This window comes from Triturus cristatus, chromosome 7 (genome assembly GCF_964204655.1).
Source record: "Triturus cristatus chromosome 7, aTriCri1.1, whole genome shotgun sequence".
Lineage (NCBI taxonomy): Eukaryota > Metazoa > Chordata > Amphibia > Caudata > Salamandridae > Triturus > Triturus cristatus.
Genome location: NC_140590.1, coordinates 1,205,524,042 through 1,205,551,762, shown reverse-complemented (window position 1 = coordinate 1,205,551,762; position 27,721 = coordinate 1,205,524,042). Strand labels below are relative to the sequence as shown.

The following is a 27,721-nucleotide window of genomic DNA, read 5'->3' as shown; positions in this document are numbered from 1 at the left end:
CCCCTGGACACCGTGAACTTTTGCAGCAACACTATCTTCCTGGTCCTCCTCGAAGTTATGCTTTGGGCTTCAAGTAACCCCAGCATTGAGCACCTCCTGCACCAAAGATTGTTGGCCTCCACTTCACGAATGACCCGTGGGCCACCCTCAAGTGCGACTGCTCGAGGCTCCTTCTCGATCACTAGCCCGTTGGCTAGCAGGTCCCCACGAAGGCAACTCCTTTTTTAATTGGGCTTACCTGGTTGCTCCAGATGTGCCCTTACTTACCCTTGCTGGGTGAGTCCCTCAGACCTTGCTGGTCTGCACCGCAGTCCTTTCTCTGAATTCCAGTGACTTGCCGTTGCCAATGCTTGTGGGGTCCATTCTGGTCGCCGACACTGCAGCACTCGACAGACTTCATGGGACAGCTTGAATCCGGCTCGTGGCCTTTGTCGACGACTCCTGGACCTCGTGGCTGAAGAGTCAAGACACCCATCAACTCACCTGAAGCACCCGACATCTGTGGACATTGGTCCATCCTGCCCTTGGTCACTGGCTAGTGACCCAGACTCTGTCCCCTCTGCTTTCAGGTTCCTTCCATCCTAGATCCCGGCTTGGATCTCTTCGGACACTTCTCCTCTTCACGGCAGCAGCAGTTCTTTGCAGGCTTCCATTGAAATCGACGACACGACCCAACACCAAAAGACACCTATGCACCCGGCTTCCCTGGGTGAGGTAACTCGAGTACTCCGGTGCTCCCGTGGGTGCTAGCCCTAGAACTTCTTAAGTCCAAAAGGGTTTGGTCCAGACTCGATTAGAAGTGTCCCTAATCTTTAAATTTCCAACCGCGACATTGCCCGTAGAAGATAACAGGAACCCGCGGTTGTGTTTACACACTGCATACAGTCCCCGTGGGTCCCCTGTGTCACTACCTTGGGTGGTTCCTTGGGGTCCCAGCGATTCTACAGGCTCTAGGCCTTGTACCTATCCCAGTCGTGGTTCTTATACCACTTTTTTGGTATATGCTTTGGTACGCCCCTTGGGCCCAAACGTGTTTTTGTGCTATTATTGATAATTGCTAACTTGTAACCAAAGTACTTCGAACTCCAGTCTCATAAAGAGACTAGAGGGGTGTGTTTTATCTTAAATACATATATTTTAAATATATACCTGGTGTGGTTGTCCTTTCATTTGATCATTCAAGAGATTATAGATTAGTAAAACAAGCTGCTTTACATTCCTTCAAGACTTAGCCTGAAGGCTGCTCTCCATACCTACTACGAGGATAGCTTTCAATAAAGGTTGTCTTTAACCATTCACCATAAGGGGTTGTTTGGACTGATACAAGGTGCCCACTAGAACTAGTGGTCAGCATATATCAGGCCACCTTCTCACAAGATGGATAAAACTTTTAAGGGATTTAAGGATGCCAAAGCACTTGACGGCTAAGGCTGCGATTTGATTCCCAAAAGTAAGTTTGCTGTCAAACAGGAATCCCATGTTTTTAACAGTCTGGTGACCAAAAGGCGGGTTGCCTGCCCACGATCAGGACCTCCCTCTTACCTGCATTTAACTTCAGGCAGTTGAGGTCCATCTATTAGGACACCTCACACAGGTAAACCCTCAAGGAATCAGCAGCAGAGGTAGAGTTCTGAGACAAGGTGCCAATTAACTGGGTATCGCTGGCGTATGATAATATTTCAAAGCCATACCGCACAATAATGTCTGATAGGGGGTCAAATGTAAAGGTTAAATAGGGTAGGGCTCAGGAAGGAGCATTGTAAGACCCCTTGAAACAAAGGTGCCACCTTAGAACAGAAGGGGTTCTGGAGAACTTGAAAGCTACGACCAGTCAGAAACGATGCTAGCTATTTTAAAGCCTTGTGACCTATACCACAGTCTCACAGATGCTCTAAAGGGCGACCATGGGAGACAGTATCCAAGGCCTCACTTAAGTCCAGCAGCAATAAAGCTGCAGTGTCCCCTCTGTCCATAGTCTGGCGCAAAGACGCAGAAGATAACAGAAGCGCAGACTCGGTGCTATACCGGGGGCGAAAACCAGATTGGTTGCTATGATGAAGGTCCTTCTCTTCAATAAATCCTGACAGTTGGAGGTTGACATGCTTCTCAACCACCTTCAACAAGAAAGGGAGCAGAGAGATCGGTCTATTTTTCTCTGTCTTAGAAGGATCAAAAGTAGGCTTTTTAAGCAATGGCACAACAGAAGCATACTTCAAGCTCTGGTGTACCTGAGTCCTCATAAAGGAACTATTAAGCAGCTCTTTAAATGCAGGGAAAACTTCGATAACACCCCGCTCCAAAATGGCCAGAGCCGCTAAATCTAGACGAGAACCCGACTTGATAGATGACATATAGATCCGCAGTTCTTCCTCTTCAATAGATTCAAACTGAAGCGGGCAGTGGCCTTCAACCAAACATCCAGACAAGGAACATTTCTTGCCGCCTCTGGGAAGGAAGCATAAATAGAGGTGACTTTATCCTAGAAAAAGTTAACAAGCGTATTGCAGCTCTCCTCCGATGGAGAGGTTACAACAGATACTCTATCCAGCAATGTGAGCCCTTTAAGAATAGATTTCCCTAGCATAATTTTGAGCTGACTCAATTTTATTACCTTAAATTTTACGCCACACATGCCTAATGCGACTATGGTAAGTTTTTATAGCAGATCGATATGCCTCCTTACTAGTCTGATCAAAGTTCCTATGCCAAGCGTGCTCCTATTGCTCTCAATTCTTTTTAAGTTTGGCCAGTTCCTCATTGAACCAATCAGCTGTCGGTTTGGTTCTGCAAACTGTTCTCTCTACCACTGAGCAATGGAATAGAATGTTCCTAGAATCCAATCTCTAACTTGCGTGTTGGCAATAGTGGGGCTGCTATCAATAATAGAGCAATTCACAGTGGGGACATTAGTGAAACTAGGTGAGGTAGCCTTAGCCCATCTCCGAGTTTTCAAATTTACTTCGGATGTGGCAGTTGCGTAAGTGTTATGAAAGGAAAACCAGAAAGGGATAGCACTGTGGTCAGACCAAATCAGTGAAAGAGGAGGTACAACTGCTAAGTCCCCAAGATTGGAAAAAAGAGGGTCAAGCGCATGTCCACATTTATGTGTTGGCCAAGAGATCAGCTGACGTTGTTGAAGTCTGGCAAGGTCAGCAACTAACGCTGACGCTAAAGGGCAAGCTAAGTCTTGAAAGCGAAGATTAATATCCCCAACCACAGTAAAGGAAGAGTACTCTAGGACCAAAGGGGGTAATACATCAGCCAGAGAAGAGATGAAGGTAGCAGCAGGACCTGGAGGCCGGTAGATCAAGATTCCTGAAAATGAGACATTGCTGGACCAGGCCAGGGAGACTAAGGCTGCCTCGCAATCAGCTATAACTACTTTAGTGAAGCTACACTTCAGAGAATGCTTAAAGATAATGGCAATACCCCTGCCACGTTGGGATTTGTTCGAGGGAGCGTTTTTAATGTTTTTAGGGGCAGCTTAACTTGAGGTGGGGTGCGTGGGAATGCTCCTACTAAAGATGAAGGAAACAAATGTGTGAGCCATGGAAACTAAGCCAAAAGGTTTAACACATTTATTTAGAAGGCACAGCTTCAAGAAAAGGCTTTAAAATACAAAATATAGTGACCTTGCATTCACAGAGAGCCACACTTATCAGAAGGCATTTTTATATGACTTTCAAAAGGACTCAGAAGGCATTCAAATCGTTAGAAGAGGGACACCAGAAATGGGCCAAAAGCTCCGCCTCCGGGCTGGAAGCCCCGCCTCCAGGCCGGAAGCTCCGCCTCCGGGCCGGAATTTGCGGCCCGAGTGCGGACATAAAGTTAGAAGTCGTAAATCCATTCTGTGAATACCAAAAGTAGTAAGTGCATTCTGTGAACACCAAAAGTAGTAAGTGCATTCTGTGAATACCAAAAGTAGTAAGTTTAGGATTTTGTCTTAGGTTAATTCTGTGAATCGGGCCCTTTGTCTTGGAATGGCCATCATCTATTCATGTTCACTTGAGACCTTGGTGGTATAAGCCATTCCAGTGTGGACCCAGCCATATGCAAATCAGTCTTGTCCCTGCTCCCTATGGGAACAGTCCAGTCTGAACTGCAAGGCCATGTCCTCCCTGGGTCAGAAACAAGCATCCTAGACTGGGTTTCGGATTATCACCCTCATCAGCCAGAATAGCCTGACTGCAGTGGCATGGTTAGCAAGGGACACAAGTCTGGATACACCCATCCCACTTAGGGTGACAAACGCAAAAAGAACAAATGATGGACTTAATTCTGAATTATGTCAAACACTCACCCCCTGTACAGAGATCTGGGCCAAAATCAATTGCTTTTTTGCTCACCACGCCATTCCAGTTTGGACCCAGCCATTTGCAAATCAGTCTTGATCCTGCCCCCCATTGGAACAGTCCAGCCTGAACTGCCAGGCCAGCTACTCCCTGGACCAAAAACAAGCATCCTACGACTGGTTTTGGGGTATCATCCTCATCAACCAGGATAGCTTGACTCCAGTGACATGATCTGTACAGTGGCAAGCATGAGTGGCATGGGCCCTAATGCAGGAATGGAAAATGGGATTGCTTGCTGGGTAGGTAAAATAATCTATAATTTGTCCCCCATGTGGCCTAAGCCCCGGTGCCATTGCACCAGCTTCAACATTGATTACTACACCAAAGGTTCAATTATCTTTTTTACCCTTTCTGCTCCACTTTTAAAAGAAGAAGCCAAGCAAGAGGACTTAATTTTCCATCACTAATCTTCACAGGAAGTGACATCATTGGATTTTCCATCATCCATTTGCACAGGAAGCAACAGCTCTAGTTTCCCACCAAAACAATTCTTAAAAGAAGAGGCCAATCAAGAGGACTTCATTTCCCATCAGTTATCTACACAGGAACTGACATTACTGAATTTTCCATCATCCACCTGCACAAGAGGCAACATCATTGGTTTCCTGCCCACAACATCCTGCATTCCTTCCCTCTCCCAGAACTTACTTAACCTCAAGGCAAGCCGGACTGAGCTAGCCTTCTTCTGGATCAGGCCTAGTCCCAGGAACCATGGTTTTCCCCTACCCAAACACCACCCACACAACACTCCACTCTTGCATGGATTCTCCTCAACACCCGCTCGCTCACCAAACACCTCACGAAGATATGGGAGCTACTGCACTACCACACTCTGGACCTGTTCTCCCTCAAGGAATCATTGCTAAACCCAACCTCTGCATCAGACACCATCATATTAAAAAAAACATTGTCTACACCACCACCATGTAGCTCTAGCTACATGGAACACCTCAAATCAAGATATGCATCATAGCCAGCTTCTGCCTGAATGGAACCCTCATATACAAACCACCGGGAGCCAGCACAAATTTTGGCAGTGACATCACAAACTTTGTCGCACTCTTCATCATCAATGCCAGCACCTTCATCCTCCTTAGAGACCTTAACTTTCACTGAGATGTCCACATCCCTCCAAACTCTATGGCCCATCTAGAAAATTTTGCAAACCTTGGCCTCATCCAGCACGGTACCAAACCTCCCACATAGCTGGAGACTTTTTTGACCTGATTTTCTCCTCAATCAGCAACATCACAGTCAACAAGCCAGCAACTATGACCTAGAATGACCACACCCTCATCAGTATCAGAATACCCATCCTGTTCCACGAAAGTCTTACCACTGCTAGGACTGCCAGCTGCAGCTGGAAAACCATCAAAAAGAAAAACTGGTGTCCGCACTTTCCGCGTACCAGCCAAGCACACCAGCAACTTGATGAAAGCCATCAAGAACCTCAAAAGCTAGAAGCATACACTAACGCCCTGGCTCCTCTCAGAGGCAACCCAACGGCAAGAGTCCAACCACAAGCAATATAAACAGAGGAACTCAGGCCGACTAAACGCTACTGTAAGCAACTGTAGCACAAGTGGAGAACAAGACACAGCACCATGGATAAAGAAATCTTCAAATCAGCCCTAAGATGCTACTACCAGCAGATACAGTACACCATGTGTTCAGCTCTGCAGATTGCATCTATGCCAGCACTAACAGCAGCAATGAAATCTTCACAATCATCAAAGATTTCACAGCACCTCCTGCAGCCTCCAGCAACATCACACACTCACAAGACATTTGCAAGTTCTGGCAGTTCGGTCTGGACTGTTCCCATGGGGCACAGGGTCAAGACTGATTTGCATTTGGCTGGGTCCAAACTGGGGTGGCGTAGTGGGTAAAAGAACAATGGATTTAACCCAGATCTCTTCACTGGAGGAGAATGTTTGCATTGTCAGCATTCCGTCCATCATTTATTTGCTGCAACACTTTTCGCCCTAAGTGGGATGGTTATGCCCAGATATGGGTTCCTTGCTCACTTTGCCACTGGATTCGAGCTAGCCTGGCTGAAGAAGGGTGACATACCCTGAAAACGGTTCCTGGATTCTTGTTTCCGGTCCAGGGAGGACCTGGCCTGGCAGTTCGGTCTGGACTGTTCCCATGGGGAACAGGGTCAAGACTGATTTACATATGGGTGGGTCCAAACTGGGGTAGCATAGTGGGCAAAGGAACGATGGATTTAACCCAGATCTTTTGACTGGGGGAGAATGTTTGCATTGTCAGCATTCGTCCATCATTTGTTTGCTGTAACACTTTTCGCCCTAAGTGGGATGGATATGCCCAGACGTGATTCTCTTGCTAACTGTGCCACTGGATTCAACCTAGCCTGGCTGAAGAAGGGTGACTTAGCCTGAAATGAAACCGGTCCCAGGATGCTTGTTTCCGGTCCAGGGAGGATCCGGCCTGGCAGTTCAGTCTGGACTGTCCCATGGGGCACAGGGTCACGACTGATTTGCATATGGCTGGGTCCAAACTGGGGTGGCGTAGTGGGCAAAAGAACAATAGATGTAACCTAGATCTTTTGACTGGGGGAGAATGTTTGCATTGTCAGCATTCCGTCCATAATTTTTTTGCTGTAACACTTTTTGCCCTAAGTGGGATGGATATGCCCAGACGTGAGTCTCTTGCTCACTGTTTCACTGGATTCAACCTAGCCTGGCTGAAGAAGGGTGATATACCCTGAAACCGGTCCCAGGATGCTTGTTTCCAGTCCAGGGAGGACCTGGCCTGGCAGTTCGGTCTGGACTGTTCCCATGGGGCACAGGGTCAAAACTGATTTGCATATGGCTGGGTCCAAACTGGGGTTGCGTAGTGGGCAAAAGAACGATGGATTTAACCTAGATCTTTTGACTGGGGGAGTATGTTTGCATTGTCAGCATTCCGTCCATCATTTATTTGCTGTAACACTGTAAGCAACTGTAGCGCAAGTGGAGATCAAGTGTCAGGAGCCCTTTTTTCTTGCGCAGGAACAGAGATGACTTTTCCCAACACCACCTCCAAGAACCACCAACGCAGCACTATGAAAAGATGCGTTAATGCCTTCTCCAGAGGGGGTAGGGGGATTGGATAAAATAACAAAAGAGAAGAGAAGAGACTGCCACTGGTTGACTGCTTCCTGTTGGGTCTTCTTTCTATTATACTGGCTTCTGGTTGGATCGTTCAGGAGGCTGAAGAAACATTAGACTTATTAGTTCTATTTAATCTCCTTCCTCCTTATAACTTTTAGTCTTATATTATTAGCCCCTTCTACATACCAGCTTGTAAACCCAGTGTTGCTTCTCTTCTATTTGGACAGCTATTTTTCTGCTCCGTATCTCTCTTCTAATAGTTCCTAATGTTAACACAAAAATTAGTGGTCTTTTCTTACACCTCACAACAATCTATTTAACTCCCAGAAACTACGTCATACCTATCTTTCACTCTTAGGAATGTTTTCTATTTCTAATGTTCTTTTTCTTCTTCACAGGAACAGTTCGTAGAGAGGAGAACTTGGGTAGTACTACAACACAATTCCTTATTTACATTATAACATTTACACGGTGTGACTTTAGACTCAAAACTTAGCTCTGGTGCTTCTCGTGGAACTTCGAACTCTTCACTGACTCTCCAGTCAAATGTCTCTCAGCAAATGGAACAGACGCGCCTCACTGACGCGTGACTCTCAGACAATGGTTCTCCTCCTTCAAACAGGTGACGGGTTTTCAGTTGCGGAACTCTTAGACTCTTTCTAAAACTGCGCATGAGCTCCAGTCGAACACTACCTCAGGAGCGGTAGGCTCGAGGTGAAACTTAACACGCAGACACGAATTCCGAAAATGCTACGGTTCTGGGTAGACGTATACAGAATTTCTTCCTGTCAGGTAACTACGGGAAATGCCCTCACTAAAACTAACTCGGACTCAAGGTTGCTGCTAGGGTGACGGGTTCAGGTGAAGTGCGCCAACGTTCTAAGTTGCGCGCTTCACATAGAGTTCTGGAACAATGAGAAAGACTAGAACGTTAACTCCCCCAGAGCGTCGGCCATCTTAAGGTTCCATGCTTCCCAGGCCTTGCTCCAAGTCAGAGTTCTTAGGATCTTTTTATTTCTCATTGGTTGATGGGCACTGATAGTGCAGATAGAAGGCTTCTTGTCGGTAATGGTTCTGACAGTACCCCCTCTCAAAGGAGGTCCCTCCAATCTTGGCTTCCGAGGAAATTTTAGATGAAAGGATCGTATCAAACGGGGGGCATGGACATCAGAGCATTTCTCCCAAGATCGTTCCTCTGGACCATAGCCTTTCCAGTCCACTAAATAGTAAACTGTTCCTTTAGATCTCTTAGAGTCTAGAATTCTCTTTATCTCAAACTCAACTCCTGATTCTAAGTGCACAGGTTTTGGAGGGAGGTTCATTCTTACATCTGAGGATATTTCTTTTAGTAAGGAAACATGAAACACAGGATGAATCTTCATTTCAGGTGGTAAGGTCAAACGGTAAGTCACTGGATTGATTACTTTCTCTATGGGGTAAGGACCTACAAATCTTGGTTGGAATTTTCTATCTCCTTTGAGTCTGAGATTTTTAGCGTTTAACCAAACCCTGTCTCCTACTTGCAGTTTAGGACCTTCCCTTCTTTTCCTGTCAGCATATTTCTTGTATGTCTGCTTGGCTTGTATTAAGTTATTAGTGGCAGTCTGATGGACTTGGGCTAAATTTTGCACTATTTCCTGCAGAGCTGGGACTGAGATTTCTTTACCAATTACAGAAGCATTTGGATGCCTACCATAATTTAGATAGAATGGGGAAAAACCCGTAGAAACATTTTTAGCATTATTGTGTGCGAACTCTGCAGCCCACAAATACTCTGGCCAATCCCCTTCTTGATCTAACAAAAACATCCTTAAATACTGTTCTAGTTCCTGGTTGACTCTCTCAGTTTGCCCATCTGTCTCCGGGTGATAGCTAGTGGAATATTTGGTTTCTATTCCCAAACTGTCCATGAAGGCCTTCCAGAAGCGAGATAGGAACTGTGAACCCCGATCTGAGATAATCACTCGAGGAACACCATGGGCTCGCACTATGTGTATGCCAAAATGGTGAGCCAGTTCTCTAGCTGTCGGAAGTCCCTTTAAGGCAACAAAATGCGCCATCTTGGTGAATGCATCTACAAATACTAATATGGTGTTAAAACCCTGACTGGAAGGCAAGTCCACTATCAAATCTACAGTAACCGTGTGCCAGGGATGTGGAGGTGTGGGCATAGGTTGGAGATACCCCCTAGGTGACTGTCTCTCCGACTTTCCTCGCGCACAGACCCCGCAGGCCTTCACATGAGAGTGAATGTCCTTAGTCATTTGTGGCCACCAATAGTTTCTTTTAATCAGGTCTTCAGTCTTTTGTATGCCCTTATGTCCGGCTAATTTGCTCTCATGATTGTTCTTCAAAACTAATTGCTGAAGCTCTAGAGTAGGCAGATACAGTTTTTCTTCATGCCAAGGTAGTCCATGTTGAATCTTTCGGAAAGGTTCTTGCTCTGCCCAATCATGCATTTCTTTCTGTGACATTGCTCCAGCTACCCTTTCCTCGAAGGTTTCTTGACTCACCGCCCCAAGTATTTGGTGTTCGGGAATGATTGTCTTTGATTCTTGGTCGTTTTCAAGCTTTTCCATTTTTAATCTTGACAGGGCATCAGCCTTCCCATTCTTAGTTCCTGGTCGGAAAGTGATCACGAAGTCAAAATCCGCGAAATACAACGACCATCTTAGCTGTCTCGGGGTAAGGGTTTTTGCAGATTTCAGGAATTTTAAGTTCCTATGGTCCGTGAACACGGTCACAGTATGTCTCGCTCCCAGGAGATAGTGTCTCCACTCCTGGAAAGCGTCCTTGATCGCCAGTAGCTCTTTTTCTGTGATGGTGTAGTTAACTTCAGCTGGAGTTAATTTCCTCGATCTGTAAGCCACTGGGTGGAGTTGTCCTGTTTTCTTGTGTCGTTGAGAGAGGACTCCTCCTATTGCTAGATCCGAAGCATCCGTCTCCAAATAGAAGGGTTCACTCGGGTCTGGGTGTAATAGAATTGGTGCGGAGGTAAACTCTTCCTTAAGAGAGCTAAAGGCTTCTTCTGCCTCCTCGGACCACTCAAAAGGAACTCCTTTTTTGAGCAATCGAGTATGGGGAACTAACTTGTGTGAAAATTCATTCACAAACCTCCGGTAAAAATTGGCAAAACCAATGAAGCTTTGCAATTCCTTCACACAACTTGGAGACTTCCATTCTAGAACTGCCTTAACCTTCTTGATGTCCATCGTGATTCCAGACGGCGTGAGCACGAATCCAAGAAATTCCACCTCTTTTACACTAAATGCACACTTTTCCAATTTAACATACAAGTGGTTCTCCTTCAATTTTTGTAGAATTTTCTTCACTTGGCCTGGATGTTCTTGTTCTGTTCTGGAGTAAATCAATATATCGTCGATATATACTATGACGCATTGATCGATATACTCACTCAAGACACTATTTATAAAATGTTGGAAGGCTGCTGGTGCGTTGCATAAACCGTAAGGCATGACCTGGTACTCGTACAACCCTAACTTTGTTCGGAACGCCGTTTTCCACTCGTCCCCTTCACGAACCCGGATCAAGTGGTATGCCCCTCGCAGGTCTAGTTTCGTGTAAATCTGTGCCTCCTTTACCTGGTCTAACAGCACAGAGATGAGAGGAAGAGGGTACCGATTCTTGATGGTAACTTTGTTAATGGCTCGATAGTCAATACAGGTTCTTAACTCGCCTTCTTTCTTGGGCACAAAGAATAAAGGGGAGGAGACCGGAGACTGAGATGGACGGATGAATCCGTTGGCCAAGTATTTCCCAATGTATTCCTTCAGGTGTTCATTCTCTTTCTCTGTCAAGGCATACACTCGGCTACAAGGTAATTGAGCGCCTGGCTCCAGGTCTATCCTGCAGTCAAATGGCCGATGTGGCGGTAACTTCTCTGCCTCAATCTTGTTAAACACCTCCTCGAATTCCTTATATTCAGATGGTATTTCACCAGTGTGGATCACACACACAGAGATTTCTTGTTCACTTAAAGAGGTTGCTGGTCCTGATTCCTTAGTTTCCTCGAGATGGTCAAAACAGTTGCCTTTACAGAAATCAGAATTCATGCTCACAGTTCTCGCTCCCCAATCAATGCTTGGATTGTGTTCCGTTAACCATGGCAGGCCCAATATAATCTGGAACTGAGGAGCATCGATCAAATTGAACTGGATGAGTTCGCGATGTTCCTCTTGAAAGGTTAATTCTACTTGTTCCGTGTGACTAGTGATTGGTCCGGAGGAAAGATTAGTTCCATCTACGGCTCTTACTGGTTCACTTCTTGACTTCAAGATTGGGCTTAGTCCGATACTGGCTGCATATTTGATATCGCAGAAGTTTCCTATTGCCCCTGAATCAATCATAACTGACACCTCAGTTAAAATGACATTCCTGAACTTTATTTTCATTGAAATTACAAGGTGTGGAGATGAAGACTGTAAAGTGTTCGCAATATGATGTTCTTCCGGAGTTGCCTTATCCTCAGCACCTACCAACCCAACTCCTCCTATTGGTGGTGCGTGAAGTTTTCCTTCTCCTTTGAGAACATTTTTGGCTTTTTGGGACAAATTCTGACGAAGTGTCCACTTCCTCCACAATACAGGCACAAATTATTCTGCCGTCTTCTCTCCTTCTCCTCCTTGGTCAGAGGTCCCCGAACCACTCCAATCTGCATAGGCTCGGTTCCAGATTGACTGTCTGGTACTTTCGTTGAGTCATTCTTAGTTCTGTCGAATCTCGGTGTACTAAATTTGAAATCCTTTCGCTTTTCACCCCTCCTCTCACTTTGACGAAAATCGATTTCCAAAACCAAATCGATTAAGGCTGAAACATCGGTAGGTCGATTTGGAATTTGGGCCAAAACATCCTTCAGTTCGTCTTTTAATCCACGATAGAAGACTGCTGCTCTTTTACATTCCGGCCAGTCTGTTTCTACCACCAACTTATTGAATTGAGCTAGATATGCTACAAGATCCTTGTTCCCCTGCTTTAATTCTAAAAGTTCATTGTCTGTGGCTTGAGAAATCTTTCGGCGATCAAATATCCTCAAAAATTCTTTTTTGAAATCTTCAAAGTGATAGAGAAGAGCATCGTCTCTGGTGACTAAGGGCATGGACCAACTAGCGGCATCTCCGCTAAGGTATGACAAAATAAAGGCCACACGGGACTGTGCGTCTGGAAAAATCGAAGGACGACACATGAAGTGCAGGGAGCATTGCGTCAAAAAGATTTGAGCCTTCTGAGGATCCCCACTGAATCTTTCTGGGGGGGCTAGAGGAATAACAGGAGAAAGAGAATGAACTACATGTGTGGCTACACTAGAAGTGGAGTGTTCACCTTCTGTGTCTGGGAATTTCAAACTGGATGTCGGATTAAAACTGGAAATCTTAGCTGCCAGCTCGACTGTTTCCCTCCTTGTGTCCATTACCTCCTGTCTCAAACCCCTGTTTTCATCCCTAACTGCGGCTAATTCTTTTTGTATTATGTGTAAGACCTCTCCTAATTTTTGCAACTCCAAACCTTCAGCCATTCTGTTCGGGCGCAATCAATACGTGGGCACTTCACTCTGTCAGGAGCCCTTTTTTCTTGCGCAGGAACAGAGATGCCTTTTCCCAACACCACCTCCAAGAACCACCAACGCAGCACTATGAAAAGATGCGTTAATGCCTTCTCCAGAGGGGGTAGGGGGATTGGATAAAATAACAAAAGAGAAGAGAAGAGACTGCCACTGGTTGACTGCTTCCTGTTGGGTCTTCTTTCTATTATACTGGCTTCTGGTTGGATCGTTCAGGAGGCTGAATAAACATTAGACTTATTAGTTCTATTTAATCTCCTTCCTCCTTATAACTTTTAGTCTTATATTATTAGCCCCTTCAACATACCAGCTTGTAAACCCAGTGTTGCTTCTCTTCTATTTGGACAGCTATTTTTCTGCTCCGTATCTCTCTTCTAATAGTTCCTAATGTTAACACAAAAATTAGTGGTCTTTTCTTACACCTCACAACAATCTATTTAACTCCCAGAAACTACGTCATACCTATCTTTCACTCTTAGGAATGTTTTCTATTTCTAATGTTCTTTTTCTTCTTCACAGGAACAGTTCGTAGAGAGGAGAACTTGGGTAGTACTACAACACAATTCCTTATTTACATTATAACATTTACACGGTGTGACTTTAGACTCAAAACTTAGCTCTGGTGCTTCTCGTGGAACTTCGAACTCTTCACTGACTCTCCAGTCAAATGTCTCTCAGCAAATGGAACAGACGCGCCTCACTGACGCGTGACTCTCAGACAATGGTTCTCCTCCTTCAAACAGGTGACGGGTTTTCAGTTGCGGAACTCTTAGACTCTTTCTAAAACTGTGCATGAGCTCCAGTCGAACACTACCTCAGGAGCGGTAGGCTCGAGGTGAAACTTAACACGCAGACACGAATTCCGAAACTGCTACGGTTCTGGGTAGACGTATACAGAATTTCTTCCTGTCAGGTAACTACGGGAAATGCCCTCACTAAAACTAACTCGGACTCAAGGTTGCTGCTAGAGTGACGGGTTCAGGTGAAGTGCGCCAACGTTCTAAGTTGCGCGCTTCACATAGAGTTCTGGAACAATGAGAAAGACTAGAACGTTAACTCCCCCAGAGCGTCGGCCATCTTAAGGTTCCATGCTTCCCAGGCCTTGCTCCAAGTCAGAGTTCTTAGGATCTTTTTATTTCTCATTGGTTGATGGGCACTGATAGTGCAGATAGAAGGCTTCTTGTCGGTAATGGTTCTGACATCAAGCCACAGCACCACGGATAAAGAAATATTCAAATCAGCCCTAAGATGCTACCACCAGCAGATACAGTACACCATGTGTACAGCTCTGCAGATTGAATCTATGCCGGCACTAACAGCAGCAATGAAATCTTCACAATCATCAAAGATTTCACAGCACCTCCTGCTGCCTCCAGCAACATCACACACTCACAAGACATTTGCAACAAGCTCTCAAAATTGTTCTGTAACAAATTCGCCATGATATACAGCAACATTGACCCTCAACCTGACCCTAACACTTTTACATAAAACAGTACCAGTATACCTGAACAGCTGCATACACTTTCGCCAATCTGCCAGATACCTACGCTCTGCCTCACACTCACTCTAATTCCCTCCCACATTCAAAAGAGGAGAGCAGGATTTAGTTTATTCTCCAAAGCATGGAACAGACTCCCTCAAAACATCATAGCCTCCTCCTGATTTCTTGAGTACTGCAAGAGGCAGACGACCTGGCTCCCTACCCTCTTCAACACATACATGATCTTTCTGGACAACGTCATCTGTGCACACATCAACCTCCTCTCCTAACCCAACGACACTCAACTCATGTTCTCTCTATTAGACAAGAGCCCCAACACAAGAAAAAAGTTTAGCACCTGATGACCAAAGTCACAAACTAGATGAAAGCCAACTGTCTGAAGCTCGATACAGACACGACAGAAGTAGTGACCTTTGGTAAGAGCACCTCAAGAAGGGACTCCAACTTGTTGCTGGCAAAAGTCACATTCGCACCCAGCACCCATGCCAGGAACCTTGGAATAATCATTGACAGCAAACTAAACATGCCCACATAAGTCAATGTCATCACTGCATCCTACTTCCAACCACTGAAGATGCTAAGGAAGATATTCAAATAGCTCCCAAGCAATGCTAGAAAATCTGTCAATCATGTCCTAGTCACCAAGTTCTTGGATTACAGGATCACATTCGATATTGGTATTTCAAAGCAACTCACTAGAAGATTACCAACCATCAAGAACTCAGCAGTAATGATCACCCTCAACCTTCCACAAAGAACTCCCATCAGGCCACAACTCAGGGAGCTCCATTGGCTCGGCATACAAAAACGTCCTCATTTCAAACTCTTCACCCACAAATTCAAGCCACTACACAACTTGGTCCCCACCTACCTGAACAGTCACATCTCCTTACACCAACCACCCAGACCACTCTGCTCTGTAGGACTCCTGCTTGCAAACATCCAACACATAAACAGAACCAGATTAGGAGGATGGGTGTTCTGTTACATCACTCCTAAAGCACGGAAGTACCTGCCATTCCACATCAGAGCCCACTCCTCTCTTCTTGAATTATGCACAAAGCTGGAGACCTTGTTTTTCAATTAACGAACGTACCATAGGCAGTGATAGGCAAACACACCTGCTTAGTGCCAGGATACCATTGCAGATGATAGTGCGCTTTACAACTACACATAGCATAACATAACACTTATGTCTTTGTTGCTGTGCCAAAACATACGTTTGAAGTGCTGATCTTTGTAGGAATGCCATGGCAAATGCTATGAATGTCTAGCAAAGTCATGATTTTGCAGGTATTTACCTCTTGTGTTGCATTTCTAAAACCACCAACCTGACATTCCATTGGGGAAGACTCACTATCGTTGTGACAGTGACACGCATGCGCAGTTTGCATGTTAAGTTTTGAAGCAAAAGGTGAATTTAAAAAACTTACATTTTAGAATAGAAACATATGTTTCTCCTGCCTTTTTGAATCTGTTTCCAGTTTTGCATGTGGATATGAGAACATTTCAACATGCAAGGCCAACTCACTTGTGGAAAAGGTTTGCTGTATAAGGCTCTAACATGTTGTCAGTCTAAACTAATTTGTACGTATGTGCTGAATTCAAGTTAGACAGTTTAACTACTGTGAAAATCATCCTGTGTTTACACACTACAGAAATAGATCTGATTCATGTATGTTTTAAATTCTTTTCTGCACTCTTTACCACTTCCTTGTGTTCAGGTACCTGTCTCCATTTGCAGTGAGCCGTGTCGCACAGGTTATAGAAAATCAGCTATAGAAGGGAAGCCTAGATGTTGCTTTGAGTGTGTCCTATGCTCTGAAGGAAGTATTACTAACCAAACAGGTGAGTCACATTAAGAGGCTTAAGTTAGTTAAAAAATATATAAATGCAATTAATTTATTGGTGAAAGGCATTAATGCAAAGAGGCTGCTCAGACTTTGATCGATTATCCCTCTCTTCTGTCTTTTCAAACAACCATCAAGTGGTGTTGATGACTTTATCAATGAAAGCAGTTTTTGTAAGACATCTTTGATGCCACTAATGTTCTGTAGAGTCACTATTAATTTAATGTTGACTATAGAGTGGCAGCCTGGTGTGTTATGTCTCTGTACAGATTCAATCCTGCCCCATAAAAGCTTATCTAAATCTGTAGGGTATGGGTATTTCATTTCTGTAATGCCGACATTGGATGAAATGCAACTCCAAAAAACATTAGTGCCATAAACGATGCCTAAAAAAGATTGGTTTTATTGATTATACCATGGATGACACTGCAAAAACCGTGAATACTTACCTTGATAAAATTAAAAAAAGGATGAAAATATGCTGACTAGATGTCTATGTGATGGCTGTACATGAACAGGAATCAAAAAATAGAATAAGGAAATATAAGGACTTGCGTTTTATTACAAAACTCTCTTGTGTTGTGTAGATCATGGATCACTAGATATCATGCAATTGGATGTGAAAATTCTGGTGGTCATTTACATCCAAATTTGGAGATCTCTTCCTGCCTGGCAGAGCATGCTGTGGCTCCAGCAGAGCCGCCACCACAGCGACTCCTCTGAAGGCACTGAGGTTTCCTAAGCAGCCACCATCATTCATGGAGCCACGTAGTAAACATTTTTGTTCCCAGCACAGGATCCCTCCCCGAACAGTTCCAAAAACATATCCAACACCACCAACAAAATCTTCACCATCTTGAAGGAATTCAAGTCCCCATCAGCCATTTCCACAACCACCAACTCATCCCAGGAATTATGTACTCAACTATCCCAGTACTTCACAAGCAAAATCAACTGCATCTACAACAACTTTGCCCCCCCACTGAGCCTCCTCACCCTCAAAGTCCTTCACTTCGATGACAACACCCCACTAGCAACCGCATTGACCTGCTGGACACTGCTAACAACATGTGCTCCATCCACTCTTGGGCCCAACGTATCCTTGCCTGCAATGCATCTCCACAAAAAGCTTGACCTTATCTGCTGCACAGACACCCATTCTCAACTTCTCAACTTCTAACTCTCCACAGCCACCTGCCCGGACTCCTGGAAATATGCCACTCTCGTTACACCTCATGAAACCTTCAGCAGACCCCGTAGCCATGGTTAACTACAGACCTATCTCCTTCTTCCACTACCAGCCAGCATCCTTGAGAAGCTCATCAATACCCAGCTAAACAATTACCTTAATGATAATCATCACCTTGATCCCTCCTAATCAGGGTTCAGACCCAAACATAGCAGTGAAGCAGATCTCATTGTGGAAACTGACAACATCTGCCTCATCATGGGCAAAGTGGACACAGCAGTACTCATTCTACTTCCTTCTCGATATTTATGGCCATTCCTTGGATGAAGAAGTTATAGGAAATTCCACTATGAAATCATCCAAAGTTTGGTCTTTCAATTGAGACTTCAAGTTGTCAGAACATGAGAGAAAGAATTGGAAAACGAGACAAATTATTGATTGTTTGCGAGTACTGAACATCTTCTTGACAGAAGGGCACAAAAGGAAAAGTACAAATGTTGGTGGGCAGCAAAGACGTAGAATATCACAAATTAGGGTACCCTCAGGAAGTGCTAAGCAGGAGATAAAGAAGGACTCCAGGTATTTTATTAAGTAATGAGGTATAGACATGGATAGACAAGTCAGTCTAGTATCATGTTTCAAGTGTTTCATTTGGAATTATGCTGGTTGGGTCGATACCCCTCTAGGCCTTAAAAGCCATGGACCACCTGGATATTTGCAATAGTCTGGCTCTTCTGTTTATTCTTGGTTTGCAAGTCCTGCTGAGGTGCAGAACATGTTCTTCATTTGATTGTTCCCCTGCAGAATGATATGATCAATTGCAGAGGATGTACACCCACATTGTACCTCATCTATAGTGGTGGGAGTATGAACCAAGCCATTGGCAGACAAGTGGCGGGTGGATGTATCAATCGATTCCAGGGCACAAATTTTCCTTTACCTCTCATGTCAAATGTATCCAATCTCTAATAACTGGTACCTCTGACTTCATCATGAGTAATATAAGATTTTAGGTTAGGAGTGTGTGTGTGGAGGGGCATGCATAAGCGATACTGTGTGTGTGTTTGTGTGTGTGTATGTGTATGTGATTGTGAAATCCCAAACATAAACGGGAGTTGTCATTAGAAAGTGTGACCATCGCAGCTACATTTGTGCTCCTTGCCAATGATAATTGCCTCCCCCCTTTAGAAACACAGGTCAGTTCTTAAGTTGTGTTTACCAGGGGTGCAGCTAGAAAGGTGGGTTTCATTTTCCACCGTCCGCAGAGTATCTTTCACAATTCAGAACAGAGTATGCTCAGTGCAAGAAATTTGAGTATTAGTGGAGGAAGGTGAGTACCCACTCAAGTAATACCAAAACTCTTGTCCCTGCAAACCACTAAAGACATTAACTAAACCTGAGCTGCATGCCTTGTTAGGTGTGATACAGAGCAGACAGGCTTAACCTAGAGGCAATGTGTAAAGTATTTATGCACTATCACTATAGCAATAAAGTCAGAACTCAAAACATGAAAAATGTCAAATCAATTTTGGGAAATAGAATACATTTTAATAAATAAAATGGCACCAAAACAACACAAATCTATTAAAGGAAACCAGATATATGAATTTTAAAGTTTAAGATTTAAAATAGCACCAGAAAAAGTTAAGGCTGACCGTTATTGAGCATGGGCCAGATACAGAAACCCACTTCAACCTGATCCTAAGTGTTATCTTCAGACTTAGTCTCTGAGGCAAGTAAGCAGGTTGTGGTTGAAGAGAGCGCCATGTCATCGGATAGCAGCTGGACACGTTCTAAGTGCCGACGTTGGCTTTTGGCGGATAAGCTCACAGTGGGAAAATGTGAGTTTCGCAGCCAGAGAAGGTCCCTAGCGGGCCAGACACTTTTGGCGCCTTTGCCTGGTGAAGCTTTCTATTTTCAGACTTAGGCCTCAATTTATATATTGACGGATACATTCAGAACGTCAAAAATCAATTGTAAGCCATCCACCGCCTGAACTGTCCTCTCATATGAGTTATATGTTGGCAAAAGTCTGTCAAGCCCCCGTCAGCACCGCTATGTACTGACACCTATGTTGAGGTAGTAAAAACAGAATAGCAGCTACAGAGGTATTACAGCCACAATTCTGTCCTCCTAATCAGTCAGTGTTACCATGGCGGCTAAATCCGCACAACTCAGCTGGCGGTTTAAAACTGATAAAAGAGTGTAAACTACATTCACCAACCTGTTACATGTTATCATCTTAAAATATCTTTTATCATGGCTGCACACATATGTTACATACTCTGTTGAATTCACAACAAATCTTAACCTTTACAGTGAAAATTAATTTTTTCTCTGTAATGTCTGCAAAACTAGTAACTGTGTTCTTTTGAACTTTAATGTGAAGTAAATAAAGTGGCTGCACAAAAGTCCAGCCCAACTGTGTATATGGTTTCATTGTCTGTCATCATGATGGCAGTGAATACAAAATATCAAATGTAGATGACACTGTTTAAGTGCTAGTAATCGAATAATTGAAAGCAACGTTGCTCTAACATCTGTGAGGCACATACACTTTTAAGTGTGTTTCAAATAAACCTAATCTTACATTTTGAAAATCCACTATCTAATAAGAAAATGTATTTAAAAATGTACAAACATATGTAATGAGTTCCCATCTTATTATTTATGGTGCTCTAGTTCATTTTTTTTCTGTGCCCTCTCTGAAGGGTAAGCACATAAAATGTGGGCGCTCACCACTCCTGTCAGATTCTAGAGATATGGTTCCTTTACCTATGCAATCCAATTATAAAATATTTTGCAGCACTCATTTGTCTCACAGTTATTTACAAGATCACATTGACACTTACATGTCCAAGAAACTATAAATTAATGTTGGCAGGGCCTGTGCATCTGATTTTACATATGTGCTTACAGCACTTGTTGTGGAACTGCTGAAGTGGTGGTAAATAAATGGTCTTTTGAATGCCATTGCAGGCTTTGTGCAGTAAAGCAATATTTAATGTATATATTTCCTATCATTCTAACAATGAACCAATTCTATAGTACAATATATTTTTAGGCTGACAAGGATATTGCTTGTTGTTACAGTAGTTCAACAATGAGCTCAATAGGGGTGGGCAGAACTTCACTCCATGGAAATCCATGGAGTTACATAAAAACAATACTAAATTCTGTGGAGTTCCGCCGATGGATGGAAATATGCACCACGTGCAGTTCTCACTGTGATTTAGCACCGGTAGTGCAGTTCACGCTGCAAAATCAGCATTTCAAGTTCATTTTTCACCTGCTCAAGTACAAAATCTTCTCGAGAAGAAGCCCTTACTCCGACATCTCGTGACCGCCTGCATTAGAAAATCTCATTAGAAGTCCTCATAGCAACCAAATATCAGATTAGAGGAAGTCAAATCTCGCTTGTGCTCGCGTGCACGCATTTCTGGAGCCTCACAGGAGAAGAAATTCCATCACTAAAAAAGATCTAAATAAACAAATATGACCCTAAAGAAAAGAAAGATTATATGTGCTTTAAATAATGTAGAGTAAAGTAACCCTGGGCGGAGTATGCAGAGTGGCACTCGGTGGAGTTCCATGGAGTTGAAAAAAACTAAGTGGAACTCTGCTCCCCCCACCCCAGTCCCAACAATTCTTTTTTTAAATGGTCAAAAAACCCACTTACCTGCTCTCTGGCGTCAGGGAGCCGCCCTCCTCCTCGCTGTGGAGTCTCCTCTTTGCCACCGTCTTCCTCCTCGTTGCTGGTCGCAACCCCTACATATTACGTCTTGCATGGACTGTGCATGTGCAGTCCACGCAAGACATAAAATGTAGGGGTTTGCAGTGAGGACGAGGACCACGGCGAGGAGGAAGGCGGCCCACAGATTCCAAATAGCAGGTAAGTGAGTTTATTTACTTTTTTGGGGGGCCGTGGTGCAGGGGCTGAGGGGCGTACTCTGCTCCGTCACGGAGTCGGAGTTTTGCCTCAACTTCGCGTTCCCAGCGGAGTGCGGAGTTGGTAAAACTCTGCTAACTCAAACGCAAACTAGAAATATGGGCCTTTAATACCATCCTTCTGTGCCCAGGAATGCTAATGTAACCTCTGCATTAATCCTCCAAGATAATTGAGGCAATCTCCTCCCCAAGTGCTACACTTGCCGTATCTTGTGTCAGCTGACCAGTGGGGGATGTAAACGCTTAGGACACTTGACTTACTCCTTGTAGTGCCCAACTTGTTGGCTCATATAGCACTTTGGGGATGCCTTCCCTGAGGACTTTTGAGCAGGGATCCATTGCTTCTTCTACTCAGATGGGGATTGGGAGTCCTGACCATGGAACTATTTTAGGGACCGTTATATAACTCCTTGTTTTTTTTGTTTGTAGCCCCCCCTCCTTCTGGTGGGGACCACATCCAACTTTCTAGTGATCCCCCCATATACCATCCTAAAGACCTTGGTGCGGAGCAAGCAGTATGTCTCCTTGGAAAGCTCTCTGGGGTCAGTGAGTTTGCTATCAAACAGGTGTTTTTGCAGACCTGCAAAACAAAGACTGAACATGTGCTCTCTAGCAATCAGATTATAAGCCATTGGTAATCCTTTACTTCACTGTCATTCACTCAACTATCCAGTGCCTTGCAAAATGATCCAGTGGACAGATAGTGTATCTCCTCTGGGAGCTCCCACTAAGGGCCCACAGTAAACCTTCCTGTGCCCCTAAATCGAGTTCCCCTTCATCAGGATCATCATCGTTAAGAACCTTCTCTTCAGACTCGACAAGGTTGGATTGCATCCTTGTGACCTCCTCATAGGCATGGAGGGCTATCTGAAGGTCCAGTTTGGTAGCCCTCTCTTAACCAGGCAGTCCTCCCTCCTTGCAGAGTTTCGGCAGCTCAGCCCTGCTGAGGCTGCCCACACTGAGTACATCTATTTCCATGATTTAAGACAAAGAGGTAGGGAGCTTAAATTTACAAAAAGGAAACAAAACAGCCAATGAAAAAACTAAGAAGAATTTAAACAATGTTGAATTGGTCTCAGGTTATGTATCTGGGATTTAAATGTATAACACAAAATCACTGTATGACAGTCCACAAACACAAGTCCTAATCCTCACATCTGAACACAAATGTAAGAAAAAGAGTTACTGGTTCAGGATGGTGAAACCCTGCTCAAGCAGCAACCCCAATTCTTGTCAGAGTGTTTTCAAATTCAAAACCTAAATTAAGCTGTGCTTGATGGTCTGGTAACGGCACAAATGCGGCCAGGCTTACCTTATAGGCAACTTGGAAAGAATTTATGCTGCACTTCAGACAATGATAAAGTAAAACAAAAGACAAGAAAAATCGTTCACCAATTCAGAAAAGAGTAAAATGTAATAAATAATTTCAGACTCAAAATGGCAAAAAAATCCAATCAGTAGAACCAGAGATATGTAATTTTAAAGCTTTCATTGAAAATAGTGGCAAAATGCACAAAGCGCCAAACGAGTGGTTATCTGTTTTGCTGGACTGGGACAAGTCATAATTCCAGGCTGACAGCAATGGAATGCTGGCCGGATATGGGAACCCAGTTAGGCCCACTGAACAAGAGCACCTTAAATTCTGGTTGCAAAGTGTGGTGCCAGTTCAAAGGAGCTGCAAGGCTGTGATGCGAGGTCCCACATCATCATCGAGAGACCGTTGACAAGGGGCTTGGGATGTGTAGTCCTAAGGCGAGTGTGCGTCATGCACTGGCTGGTTCTGAAGATGCTGTGGGGCTTGCGATGCAGAGTCCTGTGTCGTCGTCGAGGATGCCATCGATGAGGGGCTTGTGATGCGAATGCCTACATTGAGGATCCATTATGTAGTTGTGGTTTGGAAAAGGCAGGAGGGGCAATGTGAAGTCCTGAGATGGGGTTGCAATGCTCAGCTGTTCCGATATGGAGTTCTAAGAGATGATGCGTTGTCCAGCGGCTCCGATGTGGAGTTTTCTGAGAGGCAATGCGTTCTGCCGTATTGCCTCTCCTGGGACCACAGTTGGGTTGACAGAGCACATTTAGGTTTACTTCTGAGGGTCCATGGCTGTGGTGGCTAACCCTGGGCGTAGTTCGCGAAGTAGCACTCCGCGAAGCTACGCAAAGTGCAGTTCGCACTACGCGAGCTAAGCGTAGCACTTCGCGAACTGCGTAGTACCTTGTTCGCACTGTGCCAGATGTCGTTTTCAATGATTGCACAGTGCGGACAAGCAACCGGCACAGTGCAATCATTGAAAATGGCATCTTGCTCAGTGCGAGCTGTAATTTTCTGCTGCTCGAGTAGATTTTTACTCGAGCGGCAGCTTTCTCAACGCGAACTGGTAGTTTCTCATCGCGAGTGGTCGCGAGCATACGCGACCACTCGCAATGAGAAACCTGACCTCCTCGGGTTGGGAATCTCGCCGGGAGGTTTATTTTCCATGCTCGCGATCGCCAACTTGATGTTGCTGATCGCGAACAAGGAAAAAGTCTCGCTGGGATGTCATTTTGCTTGCTCGCGGTCGCCAACTTGACGTTGAGGACCGCGAGCAAGCAAAAAATGACCGCAGCACTACGCAACACTATGCTACGCGTGTTCGCACTGTGCTACATGCAGTTCACGTAGTGCGAAGTAGCGCGAACTTCGCAAACTACACGATCATAGCGTAGTGCTTTGCCCAGGCTTAGTGGTGGCACCATTTGGGACTGCAGGACTCACAGCTGGCAGAGTTCAGGTGATGGTGTTCAAGGTGAATGTAGCCTGTTCTCTCCCTGAGGCTTCTGATCAGGAGGCCAGCTAACTGGCCCTTGGATTCACTATGGTGGTTTGGGTCAAAAAACAAGTCCAGTCCTTCACTCAGACAGCAGGACAGCAGGCAGAAGGGAAGGAGGGCAGCAGAGTAGGAGTTGTTCTTGCAGAGCAGCACAGCAGTCATTCTTCTGAGTCCACAGGTCCAGTTGTGTACTGAATAGTTGAGTTTAAGGGTCTAATATTTATACCTGGTTCCCACTTTAAGGATGGAGAAGGTTCTGGAGGAATCTACTTCCTGAAGTTTCAAGCATCCCCTTCCTCCCTGCCCTGAAATCTGCTTGTCTGTTGTCCCAAAAGGCTAGTGTCAAACCTTTTCTGAGTGTGCCCAGGCAGAGGCTTTGTGATGTGCAAGTGTGGTAGGTGACAGCTCCTCCCCCTCATCAAACTCATCCTGAACACCTCTCTTCTCTTTGTCTCACTGTCTAGGAGCAACACACAAAGACCAACTGTCAGCTACACCTAGTCATGTGACCTAGAGACAGGCTGCAGGCACCAAATGGTTAGGTCAAGAAAACTCTAACTTTCCAAAAGTGGCATTTTCAGATTTGGGATCGAAATCCGACTTTGCCATTAAAGCTTGTGACTTAAACTCTGACTTTGTCATTAACAAAGGCTTTTATTTACAATTATTTGGACTCCAAACTTGACATTCGTACCTGCTCCCAATTGAAATTATCACTTATTAAATGTAATAAGCTAATCGAATGTTACCCTACAGTAGAGGTATGCCGCATAGTATTGAAAATCAAATTTGAGATTTTCTCTCTACCAAGACATGTAGAACTTTAAAGTACATGTCCAATTTTTTTAATACACTGCACCCTGCCCTCTGGTTTGTCTAGGTCCACTAGTAGCATTTCATTTACACGCCAAGGGTATATGTAGAACTACTTTATTAGGGACTTACAAGTACATTAAATAAGAAATGCAAAAAGTTTTAGCACTATACAGCATATTATAAAAATGCCACATCAAATTTCAAGACAGTTAGCACACGAAAAGACGTCCAAATTCAAGATGTGTGTTTCTTGAAATGGTTTCTCTTTATTTTTCTTAAAAGGATTTTTCTTTATTTTCCCAAAGGCAGAGAATCATAGCCATAGCCAACGCGTTTTGTCTCCCAAAGAGACTTCTTCAGGGCTTCACAGTGTGGCACAAAGTAAATTCTTATAGATGTTTGTGCAGTTCAGGTGATTGAAAATCCAATATTCGAAAAACTTCTATAAAGTATACAATGTCAGCAGTGGCATAATAACCCGCAGCTTGTGTGGTCCACATGTTTCAGTTCGAACTGAATTTGGATTTGGACGTCTTTTCGTGTGCTAACTGTCTTGAAATTTGATGTGGCATTTTTATAATATGCTGTATAGTGCTGAACCTTTTTGCATTTAATGTTGTTGTAGGACTTGTTCCTAGTTAAGGAGTATAGAGGGGAGTGCTCCTTGGTTCCTTGCACTATTCGATACCTTGAGACGCTGTTCATTTGTTAGGTGCGGTCTCTAATATCCTCTACCCTCATCCTTTTTGTATTCAAGTAAACTAAATAAGCCAATTGGATGTAAAACAATCTTACCATTGTTAAAGGAAAGGGACAAACACTTTCTCACTGTTTAGCAGTGGTAAAGTGCACAGAGTACTAAAGTCAGCAAAAACAGGAGGCTGGAAGGCAAAAAGTAGGAGAAAAACCACAACAGTTATTTTTTGTGTTTTAAATTCCTCAAAGGCTTCAATTCCATGCTTTCAATTTATTGCAAATGTACAACTCATCTATGAAGCCTATTTTATGTTCAACCTGCACATTAGCCTGCACCTTTTATCATTCATCTCCCCTCTGCTTTGAAACTTTCTTGCAGGGTGCTAAGTACAGTTTCCTCTTTTTGTAGAATAGTTTCCAATACATGTATCTACTTATCTTTTTCCTCTGTTCCCTGGAAACAGTCTTCATGTGTGTTCCACTCTCTGTGAAATTTTCAGATTTCATGATGGTGAAAAACATATTTCAAGCTCTTTATCAGACAATTACGTTTTATCAAAAATTCGAACTTGTGAGTTTCAAGCTTGACCAACAACTTTTCAGATATAAATATCTCAAAAACTACTAGTAGTTATACATAAAACAACAAAAAGCACATTTTCTGAGTACTGTTTTACTATAATGAATACATGGATGAAGGACTTTATAAGGCCCTCAACTACTCTAACAGCTTGTCCCAGCGCTATATCCAACCTAGGTCACAGTTGCTAAGACCACCTATGCCACCTTATACCAGAGCGAACAGATGCCTCTTAAGGGCCTTTATGAAAGGGCTTTCTTGGGAGATACTTTTTAAAGCAAGAGGCGTTCCATTCTCCGCAAGCCAACACCGAAAAGGAACGTTCACCGCATCTAATGCGCTGAAAGCATAGCACTCTAACTTGGTGTGCAGACGAGGATCTAAGCTGGTGAGAGGGATGGTATGGATTAATCCTATTAATCAGATATAGAGGGACACGTTTATAGAAGCCCTGATGCGCAAAAACTAGAGGTTTAAAAATGATCTTTTTTTTTAATTGAAAGCCAATGTAGATTGTAAATGTGTCTGGTCACCGAGTCGTGTCTGCGAATGCCCAGAACAGGAGAGCTGCTGCATTTTGTATAGTTTGCAATCATTTGACCCATTTTTTCCGGGATCCTGAGATAAAGTATATTCTCGAAGTCCAGCCTGGCAGTAAATAATGCATAGATAACTGTCTTGTGGGCAGATGAAGGGAGAAGTTCTACACATTTTTTGCTGGACCACAATACACAAAAGCAAGCCCCAGCTACAGAGAGGACCTGGGAATGAAAGTTAAGCTTGGTGTGAATCTTGACCGCGAGATTCCTGGCTACTGAGGCGAGAGGAGGAGGAGGGGGAAACTTCTTTGGCCAACCATTACACACCCAGTCTTCCTTCACAAGCCAGAAGTGAAGAAACTCTGTTGTATCTGCATTCCACCATACAAGGCTCTCCTGCAGCCAGATCAGCCCACCATGCTAAGTTTCGTATAATTTCATTCAGAAGCTTTTGCTGTAATGTAGAGCAAAATTACCTATGTGAATTGAAATGAAACTTTTTTTGAGATTCACCACTAACTTTTTTTCCATATAGATGGACCCGCACAAAACTTGCCATGTGAAAACGGGTTGTAGGATGGTACAACGCATTCTGTTGCAACGCATGCCTTTACCACGCATGCGTTACAACGTGAATGCTATTACCACGCATAATCTTTACCACGAATATTCCTTTACCACGCATACCTTTACAACGATTTTCGTTGTAAATTCATGCATGCTAATGGCATACTCTTGGTAAAGGT

The 27,721-nt window shown here is 44.0% G+C and overlaps 1 protein-coding gene across 1 annotated transcript in view; it reads left to right on the top strand.

Annotated features, from left to right (window-relative positions):
- LOC146811605 (extracellular calcium-sensing receptor-like) overlaps window positions 1-27,721 on the top strand; it is a 189,623-nt gene that overhangs the window by 155,146 nt on the left and 6,756 nt on the right. The window contains exon 7 of the mRNA XM_085615083.1: window positions 16,275-16,398. Coding sequence (XP_085471209.1) covers window positions 16,275-16,398 — 124 coding nt within the window. The remainder of the gene's footprint in view (window positions 1-16,274; window positions 16,399-27,721) is intronic.